At 41.4% G+C, this 25,230-nt stretch overlaps 2 protein-coding genes across 2 annotated transcripts; both read left to right on the forward strand.

The window, feature by feature from the left end:
• Positions 1-651: 651 nt before the first annotated feature.
• ap4b1 (adaptor related protein complex 4 subunit beta 1) lies at positions 652-11,048 on the forward strand. Its single transcript, XM_031566540.2, has 12 exons — positions 652-772; positions 2,376-2,499; positions 2,920-3,144; positions 3,969-4,099; positions 4,413-4,560; positions 4,709-4,997; positions 5,967-6,174; positions 7,541-7,624; positions 8,953-9,056; positions 9,213-9,420; positions 9,550-9,822; positions 10,160-11,048. Exons 2-12 carry the CDS (start codon positions 2,387-2,389, stop codon positions 10,588-10,590), a joined length of 2,214 nt encoding a protein of 737 aa, XP_031422400.1. The 5' UTR covers positions 652-772; positions 2,376-2,386; the 3' UTR covers positions 10,591-11,048.
• Positions 11,049-11,712: 664 nt separating this feature from the next.
• Positions 11,713-25,176, forward strand: zgc:101663 (alpha-1,3-mannosyl-glycoprotein 4-beta-N-acetylglucosaminyltransferase C). Its single transcript, XM_031566541.2, has 4 exons — positions 11,713-12,010; positions 22,646-22,764; positions 22,966-23,074; positions 23,508-25,176. The coding sequence occupies exons 2-4, from the start codon at positions 22,657-22,659 to the stop codon at positions 24,653-24,655; spliced, it is 1,365 nt and encodes a 454-aa protein (XP_031422401.1). The 5' UTR covers positions 11,713-12,010; positions 22,646-22,656; the 3' UTR covers positions 24,656-25,176.
• The last annotated feature ends 54 nt before the right edge of the window (positions 25,177-25,230 follow it).

Consider the following 25,230-nt stretch of genomic DNA (forward strand, 5'->3'; position numbering starts at 1 on the left):
TAGTTGAGATTTACGTCCCTGAAGGCTCCACAATACTTTAAACATAGGTGATCAGACAGGCGAAAATGCATTGTCTTCAATGGTAGGGCCATGTGACATGTATCACTCTTTGCTGAAAAAACTAAAGATTGTGTCTCAATGAAAGGGGGATGGAATATGTTCAGGACACTCCAAACATTAAATAAAATGTGTGAAGTAGTTCAGATTTACGTCCCTGAATGCTCCACAATACTTTAAACATTGGTGATGATAACAAAGAGTGATACATGTCACATGGCAATACCCTGGCATTGGAGATAATCCCCTTTCACCTGTGTGATCTGTGTGTCAAGTGTTTTTTCACAGTGAATGACCAGAATAATAACTGCTAAACATATTTTACCCTTTCTTTACAGTTCTGAACAAGTTCAACCAACTTTAATGAAGGCATAATCCTATTATCAGCATATTCGGGTGTGTTTTACTTTTTCTTAATACAATATTGTCTGTTTAGTCATTGTTCATTATATTAAAACAAGAAAACCATACTTTTGTAACATCAGTGAATCGTTTTTAACCCATTTTGATGTTACTATGAAATTAATATCTCTGATAGTTTAAGAAAACACGGGGCTTATACGGGACTTTTATTTTGAAAAATCGTAACCGGAAGTCGCTCGAGCTCATTTGCCTATAGTTGCTCACTGAACGCTGCTGTCGGAGATTGTATGCGTGCTTTTTACTTCATGGGATAACGTTGTTTAGTTATCTGTCATAGTAGATGTAGGCAAAGGTAAGACGTAACAACGTATGGTGTATGTTTTTAAAGCAGTGTGATTTGAATTACTCATAGGGTTTATATTATCGCGAACTTCAGCTAGCCAACTAACGTTAGCCATTTGATTTGATTAACGTTAGTGGTGATGCTGGTTATTTGATTAACGTGACGATATCATATCCGTTGAACAATGCGTCGTTTGCCTGCAAATCTTGTCTTAACTAGTTATATATTATAGTCACATGTTATAGTTTTCAAATAATGACATTTCAATTTACTAGATTTGCTTGCTTGGCAGGTTATTGAATGCTCAGTGTTGTCATGTCTATGGAAACATTCATGAAGCATTCATTGTTTTTGCTGTGGTGGTTTGCAATGCAGTATAATAGCCGACCTTAGCTTCAAATACTGGAGAAAAATGCATGAGCGGAAGCAAAATGAAAAACACAACAAATCATCCACAAAGTATGCCTATCAATGAGTCAACAATAATCAGATGTTTTGGATTTCTGCACTACAATAGTTCTAGTTATATAAGCTATTGAAAGGTTCCCCCTCCCATTGAAGAGTTCTTCAAAAGGAGACATTTTTGCATAGAACCTTGTGATGTGCTTTTGGCTCATAGAACTGAGGGGTTTAGCACATTTAAAATAGATAGTGTGAGGTTTCTAAAGGACAGGCTGAAAGTCAAGTCCATAAACAACAACAGCAATATGTGTGAATTCGACATTTTGGGAATTATTCTCATGACATCACTTTGATATCTTGAAGAGTTCTGGAAACAGGATTTAACTGGACTGAAGCACTGTCACCACCACTGACTAAATATTAACCCAGTGATGGCTACCAATATGAATAAAGTTTATATGTAACAAATTTAAACAGGATGTGTGAAAACACAACAGGATGTGTCACGTTACGACATTTTGTCAGTATTGTACTTATTGTCTGATGAAGATTAGGCATTAGGCATGGGAGCGACAGTGGTTCAGGAGGTAAATAAGTCGTTTAGTAATCAGAAGGTTGCTAGTTTGATTCCCTGTCGAAGTGTCCTTGAGCAAGACACTGAACCCCTAATTGCTCCTGATGTGCAGTGTGCCATCAGTGTAAATGTAAATGTAAGTCGCTTGTTGTAAGTCGCTTTGGATAAAAGCGTCTGCTAAATGACTAAATGTAAAATGTAAAGGCTGCCTGTGCATCAATGCAGTTGGATGTGATGAACAGAGAAATTCGTTCTCTGTGAAAATCATGATAGCAAAGCACTAGAAGCTGAATCACCATGGGTACATACATTTTCTGTTTCTTTTGACTTACATATTCCCTGAATGACAAAACATCCAGGCACTAGACATAGCCTTACATGTACTGTATTCACTCCCTACATCTGTTTTTCTCTGGTGCTCTGAAATTAGTGTGATAGATGTCTTTGGTCTTTTAGATATGCATAGTCATAATAAGGCTTAAACATGTTTTTGTGAGGTGTTGTTCAAAAACCTTAAATAAGATATTTCCTCATATAATTCTAATTGTTACAAACCACCAAAACATGAACCAGAATTCAGAACTCAAAACATCTAATTGTTGGCTGTCATGGTGCTTTCTCTGCATTTGGACCTAGGTTGCATAACAATGCCTTACTTAAGCACAGAAGAGACTGTGAAGGAGCTGAAGAGGGCTCTCTCCAACCCCAACATTCAGTCTGACCGACTCCGCTACAGGAACTACATCATGCGTGTAATCAGGTGAGAGACTTGTTGGTGCAGTATTGGTGATCTTGAGGATTTTGTCAGAGAGGATACATTTATCTGTTAGAGTATCTATGAGAGTTCTGAGGTGATCATGTTGTGTTTGAGATATTTTTAGTATCCTTTGTGTGCATCGGAGGGCAGTGTGTCCCACACACAAAAAAGGATATTTTATGGGTTGGCTGACAATTTATTTTAAAATGATCCAATTTATTCATTCATTTATGCATCTCATGTATTTATTTATTTGTTTGTTTATCATATTAAATTATTAATGTCATTTTATTAAAAAAAAATAACCAATATATATATATATATATATCTTAGCCTATGCATTACCTAGCTGTTGCTATGACAATAGTTATAAGTTCTAGAGACAGTGAAATTCTCCCAGTCTTTAATTGGCATCTCTGGCAGATCAATGACACAGGGCCTGGATGTCTCCGCTCTCTTCATGGACATGGTGAAGGCCAGTGCCACGGTGGACATTGTCCAGAAGAAACTGGTCTACCTGTACATGTGCACCTACGCCAGCCTCAAACCAGACTTGGCTCTGCTGGCCATCAACACGCTCCGCAAGGACTGCGCCGATCCCAACCCCATGGTGCGAGGCCTGGCCTTGAGGAACATGTGCAACTTCAGGTGAGTCAGACCCGACGTCTGCATGCATGGATGAAAAAATTACCCTTTTTAAATGTAGCAAGTGGATACAAATTCATTCAAAGGGCTGCATTTTGAAATTGTAAATGGTAAATGGACTGCATTTATATAGCTCTCTTCTACTCATAGAGCACTCAAAGCGCTTAACAGATGAATGCCTCTGGCATCTCCCAATTTATACACCGATGGCAAAGGCTACTATCTAAGGTGCCAACCTGCACATCGGGAGCGGTTGGGGGTTCAGTGTCTTGCTCAAGGACACTTTGACACTTGGTGAGGAGGAGTCGGGATCGAACTAGCCACCTTCCGATTGCTGAATGACGACTCTACCTCCTGAACCACTATTGCCCCGAAATCCCTGCTTAGTGTTGAATACTTGACATCAGTGTTTTAAGGATCATTCTGTTTTTGTCTTTTCTCAGAAACATTATTTGTTACCAATACTTTAAGGGGAAAAATCCATTGCAAATAACCCAAATCTGAGACCAAGTATTGATTATAGACCCACAGTGTGACCTGTGACACAGTTGTGTTGTTCTACATAGGGAGCTGGTCCTATTCCACAGAGTCTGCCATGTTGTGCCGCCATGTTTCTGTAGCCCAGAAAGGACAAATCAAAACACTGGCACTAGATAGGGCCTTTCTTGTTTTGTTTATGGAACCTGACAGCCACCGTAGCTTCTCCTCCACACTTGGAAAGGGAGTTTGGGAGTTATTCAGTTGGTTGCAGTCTGCAGCCTCACCACTAGATGCCATTAAACCCTACATACTGTACCTGTAGAAGACTTAAAGTCATGTATTTGCAGGATGCCAGGAATGACTGAATACATACACCAGCCTATCCTGACAGGACTCAAGGACAAAGCTTCCTATGTGAGGAGAGTGGCTGTGCTCGGCTGTGCTAAGATGCAGAGTCTACAGCCCAATGCTGAAATTGGTACTGCAAGAATCCCATTTACCTGATTTGTTTTTTCCTCCTGCATGCAAAGTGGGCTGGTTGCATTGGATATCAGGTGGCCTTGTGCCCTCATGTATCAGTGTCATAAACTGAATGCTGAAGGTGTGCCGACATAAACATAACATGTTGAATCGTGCTAGCAGTAGATTCTAGTAGTCATTGGAATGTATTGTACCAACGGTTAAATTATAGGCTTAACTGTTATTCCATTATTGGTTGGTAATTGCTGTTAATAACCAGGTTTCATTAGATAACATTTTGATGGTGTTTCCACCACGTGTTTGCCCTGTAGATGCCACTATTGTGAATGAACTGTACGGCCTGCTGAGGGATCCTGACCCTGTGGTGATGGTGAACTGCCTCCGTGCACTTGAGGAGATCCTCAAGCACGAGGGCGGTGTGGTCATCAACAAACCCATCGCCCACCACCTCCTCAACAGGTTTGGCCTCCAAAACGTCTTCACAGTTCACACAGACTTGTAATAAGTAATATAACATTGCTATAACACTTATAGTACAACATAACACTGAGAAACAAAAAGCATATAAAATAAAAACTGAACCGGAATGAACTGAACCATATTTCAGACTAAAGGAGCTGGATAGTTGGGCTCAGGGCGAGGTCCTCACCTTCCTGCTGCGCTACAAGCCTCGGGGCGAAGACGAGCTCTTCGACATGCTCAGCCTGCTGGACGGGCTGCTGCACAGCAGCCACGCCCCCGTCATGGCTGCCACGCTCCGGCTCTTCCTGCAGCTGGCTGCCCCCCATCCAGCGGTGCAGGCCGACGCCCTGGAGCAGGCGAGAGGCCCCCTACTGGCCACGTGTGGTTCACAGTCCCGGGAACTACGCTTTGCTGGTCTGTGCCATGTCCAACAGGTACTGCTCTGGCTAGTGATTGGAATTAAATGTATCCCAAATATTGGAGACTCAGTATGAGGTATGAACAACCAAGAATTCAGGTTTATTCTTGCAATGATGTATCACCGGATAGATTCACCTAAATCGCTTTCTGTCAGCTTTTGGAATAATACAGGTTTTATCCTGTTGGCAAAGCAAGGGGTGTCACCCCATAGCTCCATACCTTAAATGCTAATTATTACCTGGGAGTCGTGGAGTCTGAGGCCCATTTGCTCACAGGAGTGTCAGAACTCCAGCCATGATCAAAGAACTCAAAATCTATGCATGAGGCTGAGGAGCCTAAAAGACTATGCCCTGGCCGGGGAGGAAGTTGAGAGCTATCTCACACCTCATGTAGGCCAGGTCCAGAATACACATTAGAAGTTTTACTTTTCACTCCAAATAACACTAACCATTACAACTAATTTAATAATTGACTATGGCATATACTTATTAACTCTAAATCTTAAATCCTGGTTCCTTCACTAGCTAGGATGAATCATTCAGTTTAGTAGGACAAGAATGCAGTTGATTAGGGTTTTTCACCCAGCTAGGAATTGAGCCGAGTTCATGAGAAAGAGCTATTCTAGTTCCCGTGGATGGGAGTCCAACCCTGGAGTTAACACTGTGAGAGAATTGTTGACCTCTACTGTTCTTAGAGTTTGGACAACAACTACTGAACAACATAACACTTCACATTTGCATTAAACCTTATCCCATACTTACCAAAACCTTATCCCATACTTACCGAAACCTTATCCCATACTTACCGACTGTCTTTCCATATTTTGAGTACCAGGTAGCCTACTTTAAACTGGGTTGTAAACAAATCGTTTTGGAGATTTAAAGCATTTCTGTGTCACAATATTTGTCATAAACAATAAAAATACCTCGGTCCATAGAAAGAAAAAAACAAACAAACGTGATGAACTCAACACCCCACCACAGGTGCTGAGAAGCCAGCCGGCCCAGTTTGGGGTGCACTACAAGCGCTTCTTCTGTGGCTACTCGGAGCCAGCCTACATCAAGTTCCGCAAGATGGAGATCCTGGTGGAGCTGGTGAACGACGAGAATGTGGGGCTGGTGCTGGAGGAGCTGAGGGGCTACTGCACAGACGTGTCCCCGGAGCTCGCCCAGGCCGCCATCGCTGCCATAGGTAAGAGGGCCGTCTACACTGCCGGCGACAACTATGATGATGACTAAAAGCTGCCCTTTTAAATATCGTCAAACGGCAACGTCCACACTGCAAATATTTCATGAAGAACGACATCGTTGGTGATCGTTTTCTGAGCAATTGTGTGAACAATCGAAACATTGACAGCCAATCAAAATGAATTCAATTTTATAGGCATTATATTAAAAAGTGAAGATTTCTGAAAGGCTTTACTTATCGTTGGTCGGTGTGGACACTCATATCATTATAGGTACATTTGTCTTTATGGTTATTGTTGGCACTGCAGTGTCCACCCCTCCCCAGAAGATAAGACGCGCGGGCCAATGACACTGAGCTGTAACTGGGTGCTGTTGGTGGTATCAGTGTTTGGATTTTGTCGTAATAACACTGTTATCAAACGTGTTGCAACTGGACTCGTCATTTCGCTCCTACGCCCAATCTGCTACAGTATGTGTCTGTGTGTGTCCTTGAGCCCTTTACTCTTGGAATGCATCCTGTCAACACTATCTGCTGTTTGTTGTTTGTCCTAATGCTGTCTGATTGACAAGGGCCCTTATGGCATTGGGCAACAAGCACCGAGGATAGGGTTCGTGCATCAGCAACCATGCAGTGAGAATAGGCAGGGATACCTATATTTGATCATTTCATTGAGACAAAGTAAGGCACAATTAAGCATAAATGGGTTGAATAATTAGATCATTAGGTAATGAAGTCATTCTTTGTCAGCCAATCACAATCATTCGATCATTCCTTAACAACGTTCACACAGAGCTCAGTAATTGTTCCACAATAGAGGAAACTCCGGTCACGAACGGAGTGGTTTACACCAGAGGAGACAGAGGTTCTTGTGCGGCAGGGCTGCCCGACACAAAATAATTAAGAAGTTTCATGGAAAAAGCTGTTTTTTAAGGAAGTCATTTATACATGGAACTCCCACGTTTGTACGTGGACAGACCCCAGTTTGCACTGACCCACCCCATGTTTGACATTAGCCTAATGATTTTGCCAAGGCGATTAAATTAGCTTTAGGTCATGTGCGGAGGACTTTGTGTGTTACCAGACAAATTGCTTATCAATGATATTAGGTCCCAATGTGTTTATTGTTAAGAAATTAGACACTTTCATACTGTAAAGTACGGAATGAGACAAGACAGGTGTTTTTTGTTAGATTTGGATTCCTGTCAGGGGATGATTGCAATCTACACAAATTAGCTAGCATAACAAGCTAAATTATAGAAATGCTGAGTGACACTGCAGTCATTAACAGCACCATGTCAGGCAACCATGTTGTTAGGTTTTATGGTCATTCAAATTGTAAACCTTACCATCTGTACTTTGTTTTCTGTAGGCCGCATTGGGCGAACATACAGCGAGAAATGTCTGGACATCCTCACAGGACTTTTGGGGTTGAAACAAGAGCACATCACGTCTGGTAAGAAAGGGTACATAAGGCTGAACAACACTGTCAATTTCAGTAGTAAATATAAATGTGTGGTCTACTGTAAATTATTGATTTGAGAATGATTTTAAGTGTACTTTGATCTTTGATCCAGCTGAGTGAATCAAGAGAACATAAAGAGAAGGTCACAAGACATTTATTGCTGTGTAAACCAAACAATGCTCAGCTAGGAGCTCTATAACAGTTGCCAGGCAGCAGAAGCAGACGCTCCCTGTGCATGGGATGGACCAGTCTGCCTACTGGCCAGTGCACACCGGCCTCCTCTGCTTACTGTAGACATCGTAACACGCGGCAAACATACAGTATGTTTCTGGCATGGGTGTCCACATCTCTTGTGAACATATTTTGGAGCATTTTAGGTTGGCTTTCTTGATGTAGTTTTGCATGGCAGAAGGCGATCTACAGTGCTTCTGTTGTTACTCAGAAGGCTTGAATGTGGACACAACCACACAATAAAAAGGAGTGCAGTTAGGACAACTCGTCTTTTACAATTTACAATTTGGAGGGACGGAGTGCTTACTAACAAAAATTGGGATAAAATCTGCTTGATGCTGTAACTCGGAGCCTTGTGTGTGAGAGGCAGTCACACCGATTAGCCAATCACCTCTTTACTTATTAACATGGCGCCAAAGTGAACGGCAAGATGTTTCTTTCTGGACATGAAAAATATGAACAAATCCATTATCTGAAGCAGTAAAGCGATTATTGACTACACAGTACAGACTAGGAAATGCTGTGTTTTATTTTAGATTTATATCATTGTTATCAATTTCTATAATTTTCTTTTCTTGTTGACTATAAAAATCCTGGTGGATTGTAGATAGAAGACGGGTGGTCCATGTTTGTTACAGATATATGAAAATGTTACTCCTGTAAGAAACATGCAACTGCCGGTGATTTTACAGAATATAATATGTTATACTGATACCGGTAATTCATTTGCTAATGTGTATGGGAACTGACAAAAAAGGTAACGCTTAAAATGTATTATGTCAGTGCCAAAAGGAGCAGTAGAAAGTTTGAGTGGACCTGAATGATGTGCTGGGGCACCTAAATGAAAAGGTTAGGCACACCTGCACGTATTTGCATAGGTTAACGTACAAATCGACCAAACGCTGCTGCAGCTCAGGCACATTTGCATTTATTTTTGCAAAAACGGACCTGTACTTTGTTCTTTATCTCTCTCTCCATATCCTTTACTCAGTCATTGAATTCATTAATGGTTACCATTTGAATTGTCACTGACCCAGAGCCCTATTTTTCTTATTTTTTTTGTGTGTTTCTTGTGTGGCCCTCTCCAGCGGTGGTGCAGACTTTCAGGGACCTGGTGTGGCTTTGTCCCCAGAGCACAGCTACTGTGTGCCAGGCCGTTGAGGGTTGTGAGGAGAGCCTGCAGGATAGCGAGGTGAGAAAACATTGACACTTTTGTGTACTAAGTGCAAAGTAGCAGAGCTATCTGCTTGGAGGCTTGTTATCCTGCTGTCTGGAGCCTTCACCCTTATAACCAAAGTTTTGTTCTTTACCTCCATATTATTTAGCATTTCCTATCTTTGTTTTGCAGGGGAAACAAGCTTTGCTCTGGCTTCTGGGTATGCATGGAGGCCAGATCAGCAATGCCCCATACGTGCTCGAGAGCCACATTGACGGACTGAAGACTGAAATGTCCTCTGTGGTCAAGCTGGAGCTCTTGACCGCCGCTGTGCGTCTGTTTCTCCTGCGACCAGCTGAGACGCAGGACATGCTCGGACGTTTGTTGCACTACTGCATAGGTATGGCACCCTGCCCATGGGAAGGGGAACAAATCTGTTTCATTTTAGCACAAATGTCATTCAAAGCTGATGACATACGTGGCGTAGATGTGGCTCTGTGCTCTATTGTTTTTTCTGTCTTTTCCACAGAAGAGGAGAGTGACATGAACGTTCACGACCGTGCCCTTTTCTGCTACCGCCTGTTAGAGTGTGGGTTGGAGGAGACTCGACGGGTGTTTCAGGGTCCTAAGTCAGACCCCTGCATGGGAGTACTCACGGGCTGTCCGCAGGAGCCCATCAACAGCTGGGCCTCAAAGTTCAATACGCTCTGGCTTCTGGGTGCTAGCGAAGTTGTCCCAGCATCTTCTGACACGGCCGCTTCTGACCAGCCGGCCCACAGTTCCCAGGGGGATGCCTTGGCAGGTGGGCATGTCAATCAAAGAGAAGAAAGATAATATTCAACCACAAGATAATCCTATTACCAGTTTCTGTTATATAATAATAGCGTAGCTGCACTGGTTATCGGCCAGTTTGTTAAACAATCGGACAGTCTGTTAAACAATCGATTTGTTACGTTTATTAATAGATTAACATGACAACGCGAACATAGCCGATAACACGCAAATGCCGCTATTATACCCCGTTACGATATATATATATGACAGAGAGAGACTTAATTTGTTCCCAAAGGGGAAGTAAAGATTGTATTCTGTGTTATTTATGTTTTTTTTTTTAAACTATATTGTCTTTTTTTAAATAGAGGCTGTAGATGAACAATTGTCCATCCCAGAGGAGGGACAGCAGTCCCCAGATCTATCCCTGGGGGCCCCGCTATCACATGAGGCTTTTGAGAGACACTGGCTGGAGCTCTGTGTCACCCACAGAGAGGCACTGGGCTTCCAGGGGCCCCCCTCCGCTTCGGAGAGCCTCCAGGCTGCCCTGCAGCTAGTCAAGATTCAGACTCTGGCCTTCAGTAGGGAAAGCACAACACCCTGGAAAGCCTACCTGTACACCCATGGCTCGGGAACTTTAATCCTGGCAGAGCTGCTGCAAGATGAGTCCGAGGCGGGAAACAGCAGCACCGGTCTTGTGGTGTCCTTAAAACAGCTGCCTGAAAATAAGATGGCTATTCAAGAATTTGTTTCAGTGCTGAGGACTGTGCTGCAGACTCTAACCAAAGACGGTTCTTGACCGGGGTGTGAAGTTTCAAAGAGTGACACACCACATAGTCATGTGGGACATAGATGACCACACATAGCTGTACACATTTGTAAAAATGCTTATTAACGGGTCAACAAAATAAATCCTTCCTATAACTGAGGAGTCAAGTTTAATTAAATTAAATCAAGTGCAGTCCCTCATACCACAACAAAGGTTCATGGAAGTAAGGCACAGTTGAAGTGTACATATGTATTTATGATGTGAAAATGATTAATACATTATTTGTGTTGACCTGTTTTTTTTAACAGTTTACCCTTCAACCTTTGACATGGGCAAATAGATGCTTTATTCCTGTGCATATGTGTTTCTGCAGCTTAAAGGTGCAGTATTGTGGATTTAGGGTGATCTATGAACAGAAATGTAATATATAAATAACTCCTTTTGAAGCCATCTGTAAATAAATGCATTTCCTTTTGTTGAAGACTAAAGGGCTTCTTGCATTGCCTGTATTCTATGGAGTTCCGGATATTAGACAAAACTGTGTGGAAACCAGGCATTACTGTGTTCCCCATGCTGTGACATATGGCTAGCTACTGATGGACTTTATTTATTTATGTATTTATTTATTTATTTATATAAATTATTAATAACTCTCCTCTTCTGTGGAAAAGAAAAAAACGTTCTGTTCCCCTTTCCATGGGCAGTGTGCCATAGCTATGCAGTAGGGCAACAAACGTTGGTAAGGCCCGATGCCTACTGTTAATACCGCTTATGCAGTCCAGCTATCGGCAGTTTCGATATTAGATAGTGGTGGAAAACATGTGAGTGAAAACTTGATCTGTGTGAGAAGAAAGTTAACAATCAGTATAACCACCATGGTAGTCTGACAAACTACTGAAATTATATACACTATAGAAATGAACTAGATTATGTGCACTCTATGTTTAAACGTGTGTCAAGTATAGCGAACATACTGATATGTGAAATGTATTAAACTTTTTAAAAAGTATATTCTAAGTTGGTATTGAAAGGAGGTGTATCAGGGGAACTACCAGCATGTCTTCTGGGAGCTGATCCAGACTGATCCAGGTGTTTCTGAAGGACTGGGTTGGTTGTGTAATCTTTTGTCCCGACAATCGAGGAGTTTGGTTCATAACCTTGATGATAGTGGAAATCAGAAAATTGAGGTTATGAAGCATGTTGGCATATTGCCAGCTGATGGGTGCTAGGCTTAACTTGCGATCTGATTAAGCTATTTTCTTTGGCAGCGAGCCAACTTTTTTAATAAAAAAGGCGCCACCATGGACACACTGTATCGAAGAATGACAGTTGACTGATAGGAGGATAAAGGAAGTAGTCTACACGAGTCCTATTTCACGAATATGTGTATTGTTGAAATGACATTTACTGTGCCTTTAACGGAATAAGTGATACAATCTGGAAAGTAAATGTGAGTATGCCTACTCCTGCGTATACTACAGTTTAATACAGCACACATATTGTTAAAAAAGATTGTTAGCAGGCTCAAGATTTAGTTACTTAACTGTTAAGTCACAGGTCTTCAAAATCAAACGGGTTTTTCCTGTTTCCTCACTTGAATTCTAATGGTACAAACCTAAACGGTTCTTTAATACTTTTTTAGGATAGACGAAGTGAGGGCATTACAATCTCAAGAAAATACTTAAGAAATATTTTTCACGCAGTCCAAGAGGCGCATAGCCTACTCTCCATTCGCCATTTGGAGTGCGCTTTTATATCTCCAAATTGCGCATACGTTACACTCCATTCACTGTACGGATTCGAGTGCGCCTGTAGCCATCCACAGGTAGTTAATTCGATGTTTAGTTAGTTGCTAATAGGATTAAGACATTATATAGCAAACACTATTTTAATGTTTGCTGAATTTAGCTGAGGTCTTGTAGTCGGACACTGTGGGATAGGCTGTTGGATTGTTGGCACAATCACAGACGAAGCTGTGCAAACATGGTCGGCTACTATAGCTAAAGTATAATGCCTTGATAGACTAATGTTGAAAAAGCGTAATATAGTTAACAGCTTAATGTCGTGATCTATCCTTTACCTGAAGCCGAGTAGTTAACCCCTTGACCAGACGAGCGGCAGGAAGGAGACAAATCGCTTCCTCGCTTGTGGTTACTTGTGGTTACTGCTTCCGTTGCTTGATTGTTGCACTTTACAGAACTAGTACATTAATGAGCAACTGGGTAGTAGCAACGTTCCATTATTCGAGTGGGGGACTACCTCTGAACGCCTGTCAAACGCGGGACAGGTTTTTGAGAGTTCCGAGAAGTAGGTTTGACGTCACTCTTCATAGCAAGGTTTGTGGTGAACGATACCTATTTACTTGTTCAAATAAGTCACTCCCAATTTCCTCCAAACTGCCGTGACTCCCAATTAATTTTAGTCCAGCCTATGCCATGCCTTCCAAAAGATTTTTGTTGATTTAGGTTTCCTTTTGTAGTTTGCTTCAGTCATAAGGCCCCCAAGTGCCTAATTTTGCAGGCTACACACTAAGAAATCAAAGCACAGGAATGGACCTAAAAAGGTACAAGTGCTTGGTGCTCCAGCTGTACCCTACCAGGGTACAAGCACTGTACCTTTATAATAGGTACAGTTTTGTACCTTCTTGTCTGTACCCAAAAATAACATTTCTGCACCCATAGTGACAAAATTGTACCTTATGTCCTGGTACAAAGATGTACCCATTGGAAAGGTACACAATTGGTACTTATTGAGGTACAGATGGAGCATCATGCCACTGTACCTTTATGAGGCACGAACATACTTAAATCCAGAGACAAAAAACATTTACAATTATTCACCTACATTTATTTATAAGAACTAACAATTAGTTTACATATTCTAACAAATACAATTTTGTACATATTCTTATTGCTTTTCATTTTCTAGTGACATCACTTCTCATAGTTCTTTTCACAAAAGTGCTGTGTTAAAGTTCACGTCTTTTGTTGGGGTGGAGGACAACTTTATATCATCCACACGATGACAGTTTGCATTTTCACTCTCAATAGCATAGAATAATAATTGCTGTGCAGTGCGAGTGAGAGGCTGCCATGTTAGCACTATGCGGCTCACTATTTATGTCTCTGTAGCAGTTTAGGCTATAGTCAACGCAGTCTAAATATTCAGCATCACTGAACAGCTTATCCCGGGGAAAACCAGGCCGCTTTACGAAATGCCTCGCAAATGTAACAATATGTTACATGCAGGCTGTAGAATTACCGAACGTAAATAATCAGCGGGAGTTATTTCCAAAGACTGGTTTATTAAAGTAACTCATCAATTCATATGAGACCATCAACCTGCTGCTTGTTTTTTTCTTTTTTTTCTTAAACAATTGATTTATTTTTCAAGTTTTAACATCTGTACTTTAATACAGAACCTTGTCTTACCAATTAGTGGCCTTCAAATACACCTAGTCAACTTATGCATCAAAAAGCACTAACGAAATAAAATGAACACATGAGTGAAGAAACACATTAGTCTGTAACAGTGGCATCCAGGCATGATTCGTGAGGTTCAGTGACAACTTTGTATATTCTGACTGAACTTTTTTGGGAGATGGACATGGTTCAATTAAATATTTGAGTCCAGAAGGTATGAACTATTTTAAGCATGAACACGTACAAAACCAGGTGATGCGCTGTATATTCCATAAGTAGACATTTCAACTTGACCGAGTTCCACTTTCTTCCACTGGATTCGCCCCACTGGCAATGTCAATTATGTTATTTGTTGGAGGTCAAAGAAGAATCAGAGTCTTGAGGAATGCCGGCCACCTAGGAGTGTATCCATCAATACCCCCCATCTGCCCACGTCACCTCATAGTCTGGGTAACGGGCCTGCAGCTTCTCTGTGGAGACTGAGTGGTTTGCTTTGCCAAACCCCATTGAGTATCCATAAACATGAATTTTCTTGGCCTGGCTATCGTGTTTGATTCGGCCTCCTCCAAGACACTCACAGTCCACACCACCTGCTTTTTCTAAATTCTCCGGCACTTTGTCATATATGTCCGCGTGGTATTCGGCCCATGCGTAGCCTCGCACAATATCTTTACTGAAGTCGTCATCTTCTAGCCTGGATGCAAGACGAACGTAGCCACGCCCACAAAAATCTGTGAGGAGATAGATAGACCTAAACACGCCCCATAATTACACCCCAACGGAGCAGTATCAGACTCATATTCTGACTAGAATTATGAGTATGACATCGTCAGGCTAGTCATCTTCTGTACTGTGTACTCGAATAAGCACGTACTTAAACACACCATCTGGGTCAATATCTGCATCGGGAATACTGGCAAGCTTTGCAGAAGCCATTTTTGCAATAGCAACAAAAGTAGAGAAAACTGCTTGTTCATAACTCATGAATTTATCAACTGACGTAGGTCACACGTATACACGATATCAGTATCAATATATGTATCAATGCGCGCTGCGCGCCGCACTTAAACTAGTGCCATTACAACACACGCAGGCCATGTGCAGAAATGTACTGTTACATGCTGTGAAGGGGATGTCACCACTTTTCATACCCTTTCCAAAGGACTGAACTGTCAACGGTAATGTTAATCAAAACATCTGCATCAACATTCATTGAAAGTTTCTCAAACCTGGGACAATATCAAGCAGGCTTGGCTCAGCATTTGATACTGAGGAGTGGGACAGTTCCATCTTTATTAGCATCACAACCCCAACTGCAACATGTAAGTAACAATCCATGCTGTGTGATTTAATCCACTTTTTGACGATTGAATCTTAACTTGAAAGTTCCATAGTGAGCTAGCTAACAACTTTAATTGACTTTGTGTTATCGAGCTTTAAGCGAGAATGCTATCTATATAGCTGTAGCTAGTATAGGCAACGCTAGCCATTAGCAAAACGCCACACTAGCATATCTATCTATACTAAAAATAGTATGAGGACCTATCATAACGTTCAATATTTCGCCCCCACCACTAAAAAAAAACGCTTTTTATCGATATAAATAGTGTTTAATTAATGAAACGTACATATTTCAGAAGTGACAGGTGTGTACACAATGAACGAAGTCTTGTTTGACTCTCAGCGGGAAAATTCATTAACAATGACAGACATCCCACATAATGTAGTTGTATGTAATTTATTAACAATATTTATAAGATACATTTTGAATAAACTATTTAAACTATATATTTATAAAATAGCAACAAGAAACAACATGATTACACACACACACACACACATTAAGTTTCGTTTGCCATCCTGGTCATGATGCAGTCACGGATGGTCCGGCACCGCGGCGCTCACACTCAAAATCCTCTTCCTCTTCTCCTGAGTGGTCCCACTGCTTACATGTGCAGTGGAACCACTCAAACAGGGGACAGAACACCCACGGCACAATATCTTCTTCCCCTGGTGGGTTCGTTTTCCCACATCTTCCACATGTGTCTAACATAAAAGAATATATAAAAAAGGTAAAACGTACTCACTCTCCCTAACTCACCTATTTTGTAATGTCTTTATATTTTTAATGATGCCAACTTCTACCTTCGTTCAGTGCCATGGGTGCATGCCTGTCCCCTCCAGCTGTTCAGTTTCTTTTCCTCTGACCTGCGAGAAATGCTATGTGAGATTTGCATGTGGACAGCTATTGATAGTCTATGAAACCCTGTCATGGGTCGGCGGCAGGCGGCTTCCGGGCCAAATCTGGGCCGCCAGCGATTTTTTTGGCCCGTCAGATTATTCCAATCGTAGCCGAGTTTTTTTTTTTTTTGTATCGTTTTTCCACCCCTTGTCGACAGGGTCACGAATAAGGCAAGCTGATGCTAAACATAAATGAGAGAGAACACCAGGGCACCATGATTGACATTCTTAATTTCATCAGTCGTCTTTAACTAAACTTCAGGCCGACAGAAGTGTTGCAACAAGATATTTGCGTCTGAACGAAATAAAAAAACATAGGTTTATATTTTGCAAACCGCGACAACTTTGTTGCATATGAGACACATGGGCTTTCCATTAGTGAAACCGGGTAGATGAACGCAAAATTGTCTCTCCATTCCTCTTTATAGGCTCTGTTTTCGTTGTCAACTTTCCTCTTCAGACTTTTTGACAAAGACATCGTTCCCAGCTAATTCTTTGCTAACTTCTCTCTGCACGCTATTTTCCCCAAACAATAAACATTGTAACATTGTAAGGAGGTCCGTCAACCAACTATTTCGAAATAAAAGTAGCCTAAGATAGACTCCAAGTAGTAGCCTAGGTCTAATTAGGAGGCTCAATGTTGAAAGTAGTCCATCATTGCTATTATTCACAATAGAGGAGGCTATATTGACAGAGGGGGATAAGATAGATTATTCAAACAGACCCACCAATGGGCTCATTCACATGGTTTGTTATCATTAGTTATTTTTAGTAGACCTATCCATTCTCCATGTAGGCCTAGTTGTTGCGAGTGCACGTAAGGGGCACCTCTCACAGCGTCTAAATAGGCAGTAGGAAGAAGAGTATGCAGATAACTCATATGAGATAATTTCATTACATGTTTTATTTCCATTCTTGTTCCCACTATGGGGTTCATTTGTAGAAAGTTGTAGCAACCTTGTGAGTCCTTTGCCTCACAGTGTCTCCACTTCAGGTGATGTCACGTGTGGGAAAAATAAAGCTTTAATAATAACTTAAAAACCATAGTAGCACAAAAGTTTATTTTAACAGCACAAACCGAGCACAAACGATTGAGACCATTTTGGTGAGATTTAGACTTGGACGGGGGGCTGAGTGACATCACAGGCCAGAACATTTCATTTTGAATTACTCAAAACCCTTAATAGCACCAACAATCATTTCTACGTCACAAACCAGCACAAAAGAAGAGCAGTGCTATTTTGATATTTGGAATGACACGGGGGGGCCAGCGTCACTCAGGTAGGTAAGTCCTAATCAGATATACAGCAGGGGAGTAGTCAACAACATTACATTTACATTTTGAGCGGGCCCTTTGATTTGGTGTAGCCCCAGGACCCTTTGGGTCCTTATTTCGGCCCTGATTATATCCATTAAAACTAGAAGAATATAGCCTACGACCATTGCCCCAGAAGGTAAATGAATGCTGTTGGAATAGAAGTTGGTGTGAACAGGAATGCAGTTTTCGTATTTTGGGGCAGAAAGCACTTTGCATTCTAAAACGCTTAACTTGACAAAGCTACGGTTGCTTAATGTTCCAAATACAGCCATCAATGATCATCAAATTTCTCTCGAACATATCTTGTCATAAACACACTTCCACCTGCCAAAAAAAGAAATAAGGCCTAATGTTCCAATACAGTCAACAATGATCACCACATTTGCTGTCCTCTATTGCTTGGAGAAGAAATTTGGGCTTAAGGCAAGATGTAGCGCTGATGGCTGTTTTTTTTTACATTAAGCCACGTACATTTTTCCTTGTAATGGGCAGAGGAGAATGAATAAAGTGAGATAACGACCATTCATAACATACTCTAAGGATTTCGGTTTTCATTTCTTGACAGGTGAAAGTGTTTGAGAGAAATTTGGTGATCACTAATCGCTTTCTACTAAAAGTTTTTCATGTCACGGATTTAAAAAATGTCCCCTCTTTACGTATATCTAGCAGCGTAGCCAAGCTCCAAAGCAAATACGTTTTTATGCTGCAAAGTGCACCTACAGCAAAAAAAAAAGATGGATTTGAGGCGATCACGTGTCTTTGTTAAGAACAGAAAATGATTATGGATCCAGGCCACTAGAAGAGCGGATTGAGATCCTTGTGGTCCTAAGGGGTATTGTGAGGGACCGGGCGGTCACCCCACGTTGTTTCGGGAGGTTGCGACTGGACTGGGTGGTGTTGTTGGGAAGAAGGGTGCAGGAGATGGTTGCTTGTATATCAAAATATATTCTCATTTATTTACCTGGGGGGATTCTTTTGTATCCACCCCGAAACAGGTCTATACAATAAACAAACAAATACAAAAGATGGCCGCACTCAAAGTGCTACAGACATAAGGGAGAACTAGGCAGATCCTTGAGCATGCTAGGCACAGATTCACAGGTTCAGAAGGAACATCTTTACAGCACAGGTTCAGAAGGAACATCTTTACAGCACAAGTTCAGAAGGAACATCTTTACAGCACAAGTTCAGAAGGAACATCTTTACAGCACAGGTTCACTAGGAACATCTTTACAGCACAGGTTCAGAAGGAACATCTTTACATCACAGGTTCAGAAGGAACATCTTTACAGCACAAGTTCAGAAGGAACATCTTTACAGCACAGGTTCACTAGGAACATCTTTACAGCACAGGTTCAGAAGGAACATCTTTACATCACAGGTTCAGAAGGAACACATCTAAAGCCCTAACAGTATCCACACAGCTAGATACTAAATCCACTTCACCTCACAGCAGGTAAGAGTTCTTAAATGCAAACGCCTTTCCCAGTCTCTCATGCCTTCTTGCAAAGTTCTCCCATGGCCATCTCAAGTGGTAAGAAAAAAGTCTCTCCTCATGCACATGAGGCGCCTTTTAAATAGGGCCGCCAGCTGAGTTCAATTGAGCCACTTTGGTCTTCCGGGTCCAGCCACTATGGTGGGGGAAGCCCGGATCGAACCATTGTGGCGGGGTAGTCCACCCCACACCAAACTCCTGATGAGACAGTGAGAAGGGGAAGAAATTTCACCTTCTCACAGGTATCCAAAGCGTGCAAAGATCACTGACTGTGATGATATATCTGATAACACTATTGCTTCTGGGTAAGACGTGTAGTAATCAATGACTGTCAGTATGTGTAGACCTCCTATTAGACCAACTAAATCTATGCCCAACTTTGTCCATGGCCTTAGAGGCTCTAGTGGTGGAGTGGCTGATCTTCATGTAGTGGTTGGTTCAGAACGCAAGCATTGGAGTTCCTAATCATTCTCTCAATATCAATGTCCATATTAGGCCAATAAAAGTTGTTTCTCAGAAATAGTTTTGTTCTTACTACTCCTTGATGTGTTTCATGTGCTATATTCATTGCTTGTCTGATTTTACCTTTAGGCAGCACGATCCCGTGTGCTCTCAGGATCAATTGTTTGTGCGTTGATAATTCATCTGCGCATCTTTTATATGGTTGCATTTCCTCAGCAATCTGAGTCGGCCATTGTCCTGTTTGTATGATTGGAACGAGTTGCTGTTGTACGTCGTCCTCTAGTGTGTCTTTTCTGATGTCATCAACCGTAATGGCAGGCACTTCACTTGTGATGATGGAAAGTACTCTCTCCATGTAAACTGTCAACACATTCGTTGTCTTCTGTTACAGCCAAAGGAAGTCTTGAGAGAGAATCTGCAACATTACACTTTCCTGCTATGTGTTCAATTGTGTATTAAAAAGGGTGCAGTCTTATCCCAAGTCTCTGGATTCTTGGTGGTAGCATTGTTGCTTTTTATGGATTGCAGGGTTTTTCCTGGGTCAAAATGGGTCTTCGGTGCTCAAAAAAAAAAAATCCGCGCTACGCGCACACAGCCTGTGTTACCATGTCACCTTATTAGCTTACATTTTACAATTTCAGAAATAATGGAGGATATGCTTCAGGAAATAATTTTGCTTCCACTTTAGATTAAAATAGATAGGCTAATAGATTGACAATAGTCCAAGCCCCATGGTGCTATCATGTATGGTTCGAAGATTATCAAGGTTTACCTCTTTACATATATATGCAAACTACTGAAATGTATATCAATAGAATCTGGAACTAACCAGTGGTCAGAAATGGAACACACAAATTATGGAATTCAAGTTTATCTATTATTACTATTCATTTTTATTATACAAACCTACATACCATTCTTTTTTTTTTTTTTTATTAAAACTGTCCACAAATATGTTTATTAGTGTGTTTAACTTCTATTGGCCCATCAATGGAGGCTGCGTTGGAAATCAAACTTTTGTCAGCATTTTGAGTGGACATTTCATTTGCTTTTGTACAGGTGTATTCGTGCACGTCGGGCTGGCCCTCGCAGCGGAACGACAGCTTACAACCGCACCGGTTTATCAATGATAATATTAATATTATTATATTCAAGATGCAACACAAATCTATCCGCTCTCCTTAGAACGAGCTGAGCTTTCATTGATAAACCAATGCGGTTGTCTGCCTCTCCCGAGGCCTCGCGGTCTACTGGTACTCGTTCAAACGGGGAGACAAATCAAATAATAGCCTACACCTGTGTAGGTCCTCAACATAGCAGATATTTTAATACATTGAAAGCCATGAATACTGAAAATGGAATGTTATGCTCAAAATCACCGTCGACTGATGAAGTCAGGATGCATACGCAAGTTGAGTGATTGGCAGCTGGCCGCTCTGTCCATTCGCGCACCTCACAGTTGCGTATTGTTCAGACAAGAAGACACGCGTATCAACTCGATTACTATTGATCAAAACAGAACGAGGTTTCGGCTGTAGCCTATACTTGAAACATACTATTGAAACCATATTCGCTTACATGCATTGCACGCGTGATGAATTGCGGCTTTATGGTGTTTTGAGCCCTCCGTCGACTTCAAGGCAGCAGTTGCCTGGAAGGCGCATCCCACCCCCTGAGCCAATTTGAATTTGAGCAAGCAGCTAGCTAGCAGTTGCTGACATTATCTAGCTAGCTAGCAGTTGCCTACATTATCTTAAAAAATAAATACTTTGATAGTAGGCTTAGTGTTTTATTTAAGCAGTGTGTGTGTGTACCTATATATCCTATGTGTGATGGTTAGAATATTAATGCCATATACAATAACTCACTTATGAGAGCTATCCAAAGACTGGTGGCTGCCTTAATCTACTGTATTTAGCAGTCAACCTCCCTTACTCTGTACGTTTAGATGCTTTACAGGTAGCTGTAAGCCATTAGATGCCTGAGAAATAATTCATATCTATAAACAGCTCACCTTTATCTTTTTAACCAGATTTGTGAACAGGTCGCGATCAATATTTTGCAGTACAAAAGGCTATCTATACCTTGGTTAAAAATCGAATTACGGTAGATTCATGCTAGCATTGCGCTAAATAATTAGAAAGCTAACATTCATTAGTGGTGTTAACATAAAGTCAGTTATTGTATATGGCATTAATATTATTCTAAAACACCTTCACTAATTGTTTTAACCAGATTGGGAAGCAGGTTGAAAACAACATTTTTGAAGTAAAGTGCCTTGGTTTAAAACAGCTAAAAGCTAGCTACATTAAGTTGCTTGCTCAAATCTCAAATTCAAACCAACGTCTTCTCTAAACTGGCAAGCTCGGAGCAGCCTCTGTTCAATGATTGGCTCAGGGGGTGGGAGGCGGGATGCGCCTTCCAGGCAGGTGCTGCCTTGAAGTCGACGGTGAGGGCTCAAAACACCATTAAGCTGAATTGCGCCATGAATGACAGCTTTTTTTTTATTTATTTTTTTATCGCGGAGTTTTTTTTTGCCTTAGGCGCTCGGGATTTGTTGTAGGCGCTCGGGAAAACGGCGTAGGCACGCGCCCAAATTTTCTCTATGCAGGAAAAACCCTGGATTGAACATATAGATCAAAGGTTTGTGATCTGTTTGTAAAACAAACTTGCTTCCCCATAAGTATGTTCTGAAGTGTTCTACAGCCCAGACACATTAGAGCCTCACGTTCTATTTGAGCATAGCGTCTCTCAGTGGCGGTTAGTGAGCGAACGGGACTTTTTTGTATCTGTAGCAGCCTCTGTGTGATATAAATGTTGTCAATTTCCTTGATTCTGGGTCTAATTAAATTTCCGTGCATCGAGTTTTGCATAGACTTTAGAGCCCTGAACGGCATGCAAAATACTATCAACAGTTGGTACGGGATGCAGTTCTCTGATGACAGCTTTTTTTGCTTCTCTGAGGTCTACGCATAGTCTCATCTCAGCAGTATCTTTCTTTGGTGTGAGCAGTAGCAGTTTGACACCCATTAAGGTCCTTCATTGATTTATCTATGATATCCTGCTCAAGCATTTTGTCTAATTCCTGATTCACAGTGTGTATGGTTGTTCTCTATGTGCTAACTTTTAGTTGTCTCTTTACCTCAGATCTTGCAGAGATGAGGTGGTACTGGGGCTCGATCATCAGATCAGGCATGGCAGTTGTTGTCCTAACTGGCCTTTATATTTCATGTGGTCAGATTCTATGGACAACAGTGAGGTCAACAGTAAGTCCAACACAGTTTTGTCATTAATGTGAGTTAAAGCACTGAAATGGGGCACTGCTGAGGTATCACTTACTATTTTAAATGGGTTATATTAAAACTAGATCTGTGTAAGGCTTCTATTGGCTTTGATGAGAAGAGTATAGTACAGCAGTGACAAAGGTCATCAGTTCTTGTTTAATTGAATACGTGTATCTTTTCTAGGTTACTGAACAGCGCACATATAGTTGGTCATCTTCAGATGGGCAGAATACCATCATGCCTCTAAATGTGACCTTGGAACTTCTTGCTGGCACCCTTTCACCAATCCAAAGTGAGCACTGGTAGAGATATGGACTTTTAAACTAGGAATATAGCAGAGGGAGATAGAGCAGAAGAGAATAGCAAGGATGTGCATTACTGTTGATCTGTTGTTCTGTTGTTTATTGTGTGTTAATATAAGTTGTAATTGTCAATTGTCCTGAGTCCTGATGTGATGTAGCTCTTTTGCACTTTTAAAATAATATATGATATACGTAGTACAGTCAGTAGCCATTTGTATGTGATTGTTTTGCTAACCACCCTCAGAACAGTTAGGAACTAACAAAAACAAATTGAAAATATCATTGCTATATTCATGTTTGATTTATTTTAATTGTGTCTAAAACATTTATTAAGATGATTATAAATGGTGATCTGTTCTATAAGATAATTGTTTCAATATGTGGCCCGACCACTTATAAACCTTTTCTTTTTCTTTTCTTCAGAGTACCTTACAGTTGGTCTTTCTTCAGTAAAGAGAAAGAAAGAAAGCTACCTAATGGACACTCTTCACTCCATCTTCCTCAGTTCTTCCAAAGAGGAGCTCTCTGAAATGGTGGTGGTGGTTCTCCTCGCTGACTTTGACCAGGCCTGGGTAGATGCGACCAGGCAAAAAATTGCCAGCTTGTTCGACACTTATCTGAAACAGGGCCAGCTCCTGGTCATCCACGCGCCTCAGGATTTGTACCCTCGCCTGACAGAACTGAAGAGGAATTTCGATGACCCTCCAGACCGTGTGACCTTCCGCTCAAAGCAGAACGTGGACTACTCCCTCCTGGTCCACTTCAGTGCCAACCTCTCTCAGTACTTCATCATGGTGGAGGATGACGTGACCTGCGCCAAGGGGTTCCTTTCCGCCATTCGAAAACACGTGCTTAAGATGGGCAGTGCCCGGTGGACGACACTGGAGTTTTCCAAGCTGGGCTACATCGGAAAGCTCTACCACTCCGAAGATCTGCCTCAGCTCGCCCGCTTCCTCTTCCTCTTCTACCTGGAGATGCCTTGCGATTTCCTGCTCTCTCACTTTCGGACTTTGCTTATGCAGGACAAGGTCATCCGCTTGCGCCCTTCCTTGTTTCAGCACGTGGGCAAGTTCTCGTCCTTCCAGGGGACCTACAATCGCCTCACAGATGACGACTTTGCAGAGGAACCAGCCGATAACCCGTCTGCACTCATCTTTACCAACATGAAGTCTTTTAAGAAGAATATCCCAGAGTGTGCCTACAGCCAAGGCTCAGACTTCTTTTGGGGGTTGTCTCCTAGCAAAGGAGATTATTTTATGGTGGTGTTCGATGAGCCTGTGCTGCTGTCACGAATCTCCATTGTGACAGGATTGGAGCAGAAGGATATTCTTTTTAGTGCTGTTGTTGAGGTTGGATATGCCCTTAAGAATTCAAAAACACCAACAGCATCTTCTTGCTCAGACTTCCACAGCCTGGGCTCTTTTCATGCAGGACAGTTTGAAATGAGGGATATTGACCACACTGTGAAGTCACCTGTGGCCTGTTTAAAAATTCAAGTCACACAAAAACAAATTGACTGGGTCAAGATAAGCAATATTCGGGTTTGGGAAAGTAACGTGACTATAAAATGAAATCTTATATATTATTGTTATTATTAGTGTTGTTTTAATATGTACATATTCTCTTTATAAGCCACATAATTAGACAATCCAAAAGGGATTTACAGTAATCTTATTGTTAAATATCTGTAATATTTAGGTCCCAAAAGCTTCAAAAGTGAACACCAGATAGAGCCCTTGCAACCCAACAGTGGGCTGTGTAACATGATGCTCTAGGTTCACTTATATGCCTGTTCATTCACATGCAGTGCTCTCTACAAAGATTGCAGTGCATTACTGTTAACTTTTTCCTAGGTATCTTTTACTGTCATTGTACTACGATTGTTCTCATTTTAGTGCCTTACTTTTAAAAGCAGAAATGTTTGTTTTCACCCTTCTGTCAAACCGTTCTAAAGAGTATCTCTGGAAGAAAGGGACATTGTATTTGGTGAGTCACATACACTGTGCTTTCCCCTTGACCACCCACTCCAGTACTGTACTGAGTTGAGTTGTCATTTTGTGAGTTGTCATGCCATTAAAATGACTGTTCCAGAGTCTGGTTCATTTACATTTAGTCATTTAGCAGACGCTTTTATCCAAAGAGACTT

The sequence above is a fragment of the Clupea harengus genome, chromosome 4, assembly GCF_900700415.2.
Source record: "Clupea harengus chromosome 4, Ch_v2.0.2, whole genome shotgun sequence".
NCBI classification, from domain to species: Eukaryota; Metazoa; Chordata; class Actinopteri; order Clupeiformes; family Clupeidae; genus Clupea; species Clupea harengus.